Source organism: Epinephelus moara, chromosome 21 (genome assembly GCF_006386435.1).
Source record: "Epinephelus moara isolate mb chromosome 21, YSFRI_EMoa_1.0, whole genome shotgun sequence".
NCBI lineage: Eukaryota > Metazoa > Chordata > Actinopteri > Perciformes > Serranidae > Epinephelus > Epinephelus moara.
The window spans coordinates 27,056,709-27,065,808 of NC_065526.1; the positions used below are offsets into that span (position 1 = coordinate 27,056,709).

At 41.6% G+C, this 9,100-nt stretch overlaps 1 protein-coding gene across 1 annotated transcript; it reads right to left on the bottom strand.

The window, feature by feature from the left end:
* Positions 1-899: 899 nt before the first annotated feature.
* On the bottom strand, positions 900-8,491 carry myadmb (myeloid associated differentiation marker b). The gene is made up of 2 exons (XM_050033514.1): positions 8,332-8,491; positions 900-3,813 (listed from the first exon to the last, which is right to left on the bottom strand). The coding sequence occupies exon 2, from the start codon at positions 3,696-3,698 to the stop codon at positions 2,817-2,819; it is 882 nt and encodes a 293-aa protein (XP_049889471.1). The 5' UTR covers positions 3,699-3,813; positions 8,332-8,491; the 3' UTR covers positions 900-2,816.
* Between the last annotated feature and the right edge of the window lie 609 nt (positions 8,492-9,100).

Below are 9,100 nucleotides of genomic sequence, written 5' to 3' on the forward strand. Positions count from 1 at the left end.
TCTTCTCTTTTAAAGTTCATTTTATAATGATTATTTATGTTTTTATTTTGTATTGTGATTTTAATGCATTTTCTTGTTCTGTAAAGCACTTTGAATTACTTTGTGTACGAATTGTGCTCTACAAATAAACTTGCCTTGCCTTGCCTTGCCTTAACCCACAAATGTGAACCTCATGGTAAAGAAAAATCAGGGGATCATATCAAGGTGTTGGGAAATACTGTTTGGGAACCATGAATGTTTGTACAAAATTTTGTTGCAATTCATGGGGTAGATTTTGAGGTATTTCACTGGATAAGTAAAAACTTACACTGACATGCTGGTGGTGCTTTATAATATTAAAGGCCTGAACATACTCGAGCAGAACGTATGCGGAATGGACTCCGCGAGGAATGTCCGCAGTCATTCGGGCTTTCATAGTCGAGCGCACTTCTGCGTTGTAGTTTCCTGCAACAATGTCCGCAAAAAATCCCCGCGATGTGAAAAATACATGCCAAGCAGTCACTGGTGCGCGGAGCAGAGTCCGCGCGGTCGTAAACAAAGTTATCAGGAGTCATCCTCTGGATACCATGAATATCTGCACCAAATTTGAAAGCAATCCATCCTACAGTTAATGAAACATTTCTTTCAAACCAAAATCGTCAATCTCATTGTGGCATTAGAGAAGGGAATCACCAAAGTTATTACAATTCATTCTTCTGGGGACCATTTGTGTCTGTATAAAATTTCATGGCAATCAGTTCAATAATTAATGAGATATTTCAGTCAGGACCAAATTGCAACAGAGCTAACTTACTCCATTAGCATGGCTAAAACCAAAACAAAATAACAAACCAAAAATCAAAGTGGCTCATACAGCACCTTTAACCAAACCAAAACATAAAACAATACAACAACACACACCTGTTTAACATGTGGTTTTATTGAAACACTGGATTATGTTTTCCTACAACACTGATGTGGTATGCACAATTCAAACACGAACAGTGGAATATAAAAAAGCTGAAGAATATAACAGTAACAACATCTAGAGAGAGAGAAGCATCGTTTTGGTCTCTTCCTCTGAATATTTTTTACAGCAGTACAAAACCAATAGACCCAATTGACAACGTGCATCAATTTAGTGGTGTGAGTTTGGTGTTAAAAGATGCTTTGATATTTGGAAACACCAGAAATTTGAACATACATAGAAAATACTAATATTAAGTGCACTTTAAACATACTTTTCTTGTTGTCTTGCATATGATCTTTCCACATATATACTGTATTTTCTTGCCATTGATTGTAGCTTGCAATTACAGATACACATATATCATAATAGGAGCAAAAAGCTAGCCTAGCATGTAAACTATTTTGCTCTCCTTCAAGCCTTACAACACTGGAGCCATTTAAAAATGACATGAATGATTCAACCTGATCAGCTACTGTGCAAACTGTTGGGAAAACAGTCAATTCCTTTAATGAAATAATCAAGAAACAAAACAGGAGTCTTGAATTTCTAATCGTATGGCATATGAATATTTCCTCCAACAATTAACTTATTCTTGGCTCCTTTCAGCTCATTATTTTTCTACATTTTATCCTTTAAATTGAAAACAAACTTTAGGCAGAGCAACAACATAAACATTATGCAAAAACAAAAACACAATAATAAGCCGCCATTTTCTTTGGTTTTTCTTCATTTGTCATTCCAGACTATGTTTACATGCACATAGTATCTTTGGTGTTAGCTTGTATCCTTGTTCAGGAGATTCGTTTGATAGCTTACCCCAGAACATCTCTTTATACATGAATGATCTTGTATTTTGAGTATTGCAATTGGCAATGATCTGCCATTAACAAAAAGATCCAGCAATTACATTCAGGTCTCCCGTAATCAAGATTACAATCTATCCAGGCCACTGGAAGCAAGGTATGACTGTTACATGCTCCAACACATGAAGAGAAAGCCTCAGTAATTTAAGGGAATATTGTTGTACGTGTAAACATAGCCATTGACCTCCACCTTTCACTCCTCTCTCTCTATGGTCCGAAGCAGTATACTTTATACAAAATCGAATTTGGCAGGTTTGCAGAGGCGTAACTGTGAAAAATAAGGCTGGGCATCTATATCATATCGATATTGTTATATGAGACCAGATATTGTCTTAGATTTTGGATATCATTATATCCTAAGTGTTGTCTTCTTTTGGGTTTAAAGGCTACATTACAGTAAAATGATGTAAATTCCTGAACTTAGACTGTTTAAGCTGCTCTATTACTTGCCTTTACTCACATAGTCATTACATCCACCTTACTGATGATTGTTTATCAAAAACCTCATTGTGTAAGTATTTTGTGAAAGCACCAATAGTTAGCCCTACAACAATATCACATTATTGATATTAAAGTATTTGGTCAAAAATATTGTGATAATTGGTTTTCTCCATGTCACCCAGTCCTAGAAAAAAAAAAATCCAAACGCAAGATTATCTTTTAATAACTTGGGTTGGCCACTAAACATCCTGGGCCAATCGTTACACAAGTACTTTGTGAACGTGAAATTAAACCCTGTGATTTTTAAATTTCAAACAACAAATGGAGTCACACTTGATTACAATACTACAATGAACTATACCAGTTGTGCTAAAACTCCATAGTTTGCTCCCACCGTGACCCAAATGCTCCTCCCGCTGGTGTGGATGCCATTAAACAGACAGTGATTACACTAGCATTGGCTCGCAGCATTGTATTTGACAGCAGTTCAACAGCCTTTGAGAACCTGCCTAATTCAATTTATATTTTGAGCATACTGCAGGCCTAATACCTTTTCTCTTCCCTCAAGCGCTGACAAACACCAGGCGGGTGGAGTAGATCAGGTCAGCCAGGTAAAGGATAAAGTTGACAGCAGTGAGCACAGCCACCGCCATGGTCTTATCCCACATACACAGCCCCAGCGCGGTGTTGCAGTTGTAGGGCCTATCTTTTGTTCCACCATGTTTGGGATCAAAGTTGAAGATGGGCCAGATGATGGTTGCTGACAGATAGAGGACCACGGCCAGGAGGGCGTAGGCAGACAGGAAGCGTGCAAACGGGAAGGGGAGGCAGCCAGTGCATTCGCCTATGCAGAGCAGGATGATGGCAGCCGACAGAATGAAGCAGATGCAGTAGACTGACATGCAGTACTTGAGTGCATCGTGACGGTCGTACAACACGGGGTCGCTGACGAAGACGAAAATGATGCAGGCCACAAAGGTCTCGCAGACTTTCAGCAGGCCGGGGGCTGTGGCCATGTAGCCGGCCACCTCGCCTGGACGCGCCTTGCTGATGCTAACCTCGGTCATGTAGGCGATGGTGGCCAGGCAGGAGAAGACGGTCGCCACGATGCGGTAGTCACGCGTTTCACTTGGTCCTGTTGAGCCCTTGAGGAAGTAGAGGGGGAAGATGATGGAGGCAGACAGGCAGAGCAGGGCGGCGTAGCAGGCGAAGGTGATAGGGAAATTCTTCCAGGAAACAGGGGCTCTGGTCTGAAGGCCGAACAGCTCCACCAGGATGACAAGCAGAGTCCCGGCGAAGCTGAAGGCCCAGCAGAAGATGCACCAGTCTCCGGTGCCATGGTAGAGTCTGCCTCCATGCACTGCCACGGAGAAGGCAATGCAGGAGAAGACCAGCGCTGCCAGCCGTGTCCATAGGAGGGGGCTGGAGTGGAGGACTATAGCCATGATGTGGTAGGTGATGCGTGAAGCTGGAATGGTTCTTGCAAGATATGAGTCTCTTCCTATTGGGAGTCACTTCCGCCGATTTTTGCTGTCAGCCACTCAGGGAAGGCAGAAAAGGCTGTAAGAAGAAAAGACATGGAAGAGACTTAGTAAGCAAAATTTCAGCGCTTATGCAATTTTTTATGACCTCTAGATGGAGAACATGATACGACCACATGAGGGCTTAGACAGACTCTGCACTCCCACATACCATTTTCTGAAACACACAATGCTGTTATTGTATTTTTATGAATGGTTGAAACAACAAGTGAAACCATGAAAACACAATTTAAAACCACAAATAATGACTGCACTGTGTTCGCACTCGTCACAGCACATTTACATCTGGTCAGATCATCTGGTGAACACTCCCCCTCTTTTTCTCTGTTGCTTTCTGCCCCGTATCAAGCTCCAGACTGCTTTCTCAACAGCGTTCCTGCCCTGAGCGCAGACTGTTTCACTCTGACATTCCTCCATGCTCATGTCCTCGGACGGGCGTGGTGCCGCAACCTCCACCGACCCCGCAGTGTGTCTGTCATCGTGCTCTAAACATGGCCCTCTCCACTCGTTCCACTCCCACTCCCAGGGACCTCATCTACACTGCACAACAAGGCTGAGAATCTAGTCCTGCCTAAACTTTGTTAAAGGAAACTGCATCTTTAGGGCCCTGAAAACCTCTTGTTCCTATTAGAGATAGGGTTCTTTCAGAGAACAAATTTTTCTTCGAAAGCTAAAGCAGTTTTTTTTTATTTCACATGATTTCCTGATGGTTTTACAATGCTATTTGAAGAGGGCAGGGTTCAGTTGGAAACAGCTGATGTCACAGCTGATGTCAGTACACCAACTTAGAGTAGTTTTTTAAGCACTAAAGGGGCTCTATGCAAAATTCAGAGCATATGAGTTGTCTGGACACAGTTCTCAAAATGGAGGTGGCAGTACGGATTACAACTGTAACCATATCTGTAGGTTTTGTATTTCACTTTATTTCGATTCAGCAAATTATTTTAAATCAAACATGGCTAAAAGTTAAAGCTACTGCAAAAGCATTTTCAGATGCATCTCCTCATGTAACCTCTACTGTCATAAAAATTGAAAGTTACTGTTTTTTTGCCAAGAGTTTAGTAGCTCATTATTTCCTCAACTTGGTAAACGATATAAAATATATATTTACTGACTAAATTGGAGAGTGGAAAGAGTCATAAAGTCAGCAAACCGCTACTGGTCACACCAGACCAACTGAGCAGTTGTAGCACACCCCGAGTCTGCTGGGTTAAACAAGGGTGTGTTTTATTGCCTATGAAATTAATTGTTCATTTGTTAGAGAATGAATATGCCATTTCCTCTTTTAAAAGTTACACAGCCACACTTGTAGGCTAATGTGTTTTGGCTATGGCTTGATTTGTCCGTTGACTATTTTTTGATTGTTTTTGATGTCCTTCAAATTGGTTTTGTCGAGAAAAAAAAAAAAAGTGATATAAAACAGAGAAATGGCAAATCCTCGCATTTGCAAAGCTGCAACCAACAGTTTTGCTTGCTAAATTACGTTTTTAATTGCACTATAAAAGTGTTTAAGGTGGGCTAATCAATCATTTGACTAATCTTTTTCGACTCAAGTTAGAGCAAGTTTGCTTGACTGACAGATGTCCATCAGAATATAACACTCAGCCTTGTCTACTGCCCGTCATTTTGCTCCACCTTCACCCTCAAATTAGAATTTTGAGACAAATGGTGCAACAATCTCGACTCAAGGTTTCAGAATGCCCTTTCCTAAATGATAGTTGATGTCACGTTTTCAACAAACCCTAGAGACACCAGATCAGGTGTGAAATGCTTGTGTTCATCTGTTACCATTGCAAGGCAGAGAATGGTTTTTCCAGTTGATGCAAATTACTCAAACTGCAACCTTGTGTGCAGCAGCATGTGCTGTGATCTAATGAGGATACTGTCATTAGTACAGATATCCTCTCCCTGCTCTACAGTGGATTTCTATTGAACGTTGGTGCACAATTGCATCTATATAAAGAAGCTCTTGTTCTTTGATTCTGAGGGACTGATGGTGATGACAGCTGATGTTTGTTGATGTGCATTTTCTGAAATCAGCTCTGGACAAAATATGTCTGGATGGGACAAGAACTCAGCACTTGTACCAAGATTCTTTTGTTACATGCTTCACAAAATATCTTGACACAAGTTGATCTGGTTTCGAGGCTTTCACAAAAACAAGATTTTCAGCCACAAAACACATTTAATGAGATAAGTAGGACATTTTCACAGTGTCGAAACCCTCTGACAGCACCGGCTGTCCTCCCTCCCATCCCTCCTGACACCCATCACCCACTTGGCTCCACAAGGACTGCATTCCCTGTTCCCAGTTTACACAGAGAGACAGTTATAAACAAGGAGAAAAGGCCTGTTTACATTAGCCCCATTAAACACCTATAAAATAGTCGATGCTGGGGAGGTGAAAAGCTGAACTGGTGGCGAGGTATGAATAGAAAGAAGGGAACAAAAAAGAGAGAGAAATGGAAAAAGAGACCCCTTAAACTCCTGTATGATGACTAAGTTGAAGCCAAGAGGGAGTGGAGTGGAGGGGAGGGAGGGGAGGAAAAAGAGGGAGGAACATGGGGGAAGCCCTGTGTCTCAGGCCACAGAAGGACACATAGTTTAAACACAGTGATGGAGTAGAATAGCAGAGAAGTGAGTCACCACCGGGCCCCTCTCTTTCACCACTCCTCCTTTTCTCTCCCCCCTTCCTCCTCCCTTATTTCTTGTAAGATTTTCCAACTTACTGATGTGTTCCAGATGTGCTGCAGTCTGGCTGCTGCTGAACAACTGGTAACTTTGTCATATTTGCCAAGTTCTTTCCTTTCCTCTCTTTTCCTTCCCTTCCTTCCCTCCTCATCGTCTCATTTTGGCGGCTACTCCCTCTCTTTTCCATCAGTTGTCCTCTTACTCCCTCCCAGCTCAATACTCCCACTCCAGCTTTAAAGTCAGGGTACCAATTATGCTTCATGTAAACCACTCAAAATAAACGTATACGGTGGGGTCGTAATGGAAAAATCAATCCCGCCACTCCCGCCGCCATTACTTTGCTGCTTATGGAATCAAGTCAGGAAAGAAATGTGAGAGGAAAATGGCAGAGGGAGGACAAAAAAAGGAGAAAAGAAACGAGAGCACAGTGTGGAAAAGTGTCTTTTCACAGCGCAGCATGGAAAACACGACAGGATCACACAAATAGGGGCACTTCCCCAAATGGAAGAGGTGCTGAAAATAGGCTCACACATCAGGCTTGCAACAGGACAGCAAACAGGATGTGACAGCATCATGCTCCTCTGCACAGTCACTTTTCATACAGACAGCAGGACACACACACACACACACCCATGCACACACATGTGCAGGAAACAAGTGTTTGTCTCAGGCAGAGAGGTCATGTGCGCTGCTTGTTTGGTTGTCATGACACAACATCACTAACTCGATTTTACCCATAATTCACTTACAGGAAACCTGGGGGTCAAAGCACAAGAGGAGCTCTGTTGGCAAACCATCCCAGTGTGTGTGTAACAGCTTCATGTTAGTATATTAGTGTGCGACTGTTGTGTGTTGCAGTCTGTAGCAAAATGTACCTTAACATTTGACCTTTGTAGACCAAAAAAAAATCCTAAGTATTCAGCAATTTTCCCCGGTTTCATTTTTTGTCAGACAAGAGAACCATCAGAAACACCATGAGAACAGCAACAAGATACTAAACCTCTCTAATGAAACACACACTGACTTTTTTCAGACCCACCACACCTACTCAATGTTGAGGGAAATTTAGATACAGTTCGGCATTTAAGTCAAGAACACTAAGGAGGTTATTAGTGAGAATCTAAATCAGTATCTTCAACACATTCAGGCACAACTGTGACACAAAATCCAGAAAGAGAGGGTAAAAGTCCCCATAAAGGAGTGTGTGTCAGTGTGACAGCTGTGTGCTAGGCTCCTGCAGAGGTTCATTCATTGACAGTGAAGGTGGGTGTGCCGCCTGCCGCACCCTTCTCCCACCACACACACACACACACACACACACACACACAAACCACACAGACCCAAAACATAGAAATAAATGTTAAAAACAGGCATTTGTCTTCAGGAAACTGGGCTGAAAATACATTTTTGAAAACACTGTGCAGCTGATGAATGTTTCAAAGTCTCTCACCACAAAAATACTACAGCAGAAAAAAATTAAAAAGTAACATAACATTTTAAATGTAATCATTTATAGTTGTTCCTTTTAATGTCAGCTCTGTTTTTATATGGACACATTTCCAAACCCACTTTAAGTATGGACTCAATAATGTCAAAATATGTTTGTTTGTTTTTTAACTCTGAAAGTTTCCTCTGACGTGCGTAAATGAAAGGCACCCTTGCTGCTGATTGTTTCACATTCTTCACATGAGGCATGCAGGTAGGCAAGATGCAACAAGTTGTAGCTGAACGCATTTTTTTTCCTTGCACAAGCTCACAGTATCTACCTCATAAAAACACGCTTAAAATCACCACCATCAAGTTGTAGGCTATGTATGTTGCCGAGTTTGATGTTAAAGTTGGTTACCTTTGGCTGCGGAGAGTCTCTCGTTTCTCCGGGACATCCAGCAGTAGAGAATCGTAGGTTGCAACTCCTCAGCTCCCTGACTTGACCAGCAGCTCAGAGAAGCAGCTCCCCGCCCAGCTAACCAAATTAGGCATCAAATTTGTGCACCGTTATTCACATCTGTCTCGACTCTCCTCCTCCTCCTTGCAGTCTGAAGCCCAGGACACTGACTGCTGAACACACCCAATGCAGAGCAGCAGAAGTGTGCAACCCTCTAGAAATTACATTTTTGATCAGTTTTCCACATTTTCAGAGGCTGGAAGCAGCGTGAAAAGTAGCCTAGGGTTTTTAAATAAATGTATCGCTCTTGTATGTAAAGATGCTGTGTATTGATCCCTGTAATGTGAAATAGAAGAGAACTTTAATGATTGTTATTTTTGTTATCATCCAATGTGATTGGGTGACATGTGGTCAGATGTCACCCAATCACATTGGATGATAACAATGTGATTGGGTGACATGTGGTCAGATGTTTGTGTCAGTAAAGAAAAACATTTTCCTCCCAAATATCTCGTGTTTAAACTCAGTTGGGCTGAATACATCTGGTAAATTGTGTTATAATTCGTGAAAAAGTGGGCTAAGCTATAATAAAACCCCGAATATATGAAAAGACATTAGCTGAGTTAATATTCGCTGCAAAACTTAATATCAAATTCATACGGTTTGGGGATGATTTACTTAAGGACCCACCCAGTTAAGTATTACTAATGAAAATGCCGTCACATTTATT

Bases quoted from the DNA above. Each gene is read 5' to 3' on its own strand.
- myadmb (XM_050033514.1), bottom strand. From the start codon at position 3,698: ATGGCTATAGTCCTCCACTCCAGCCCCCTCCTATGGACACGGCTGGCA.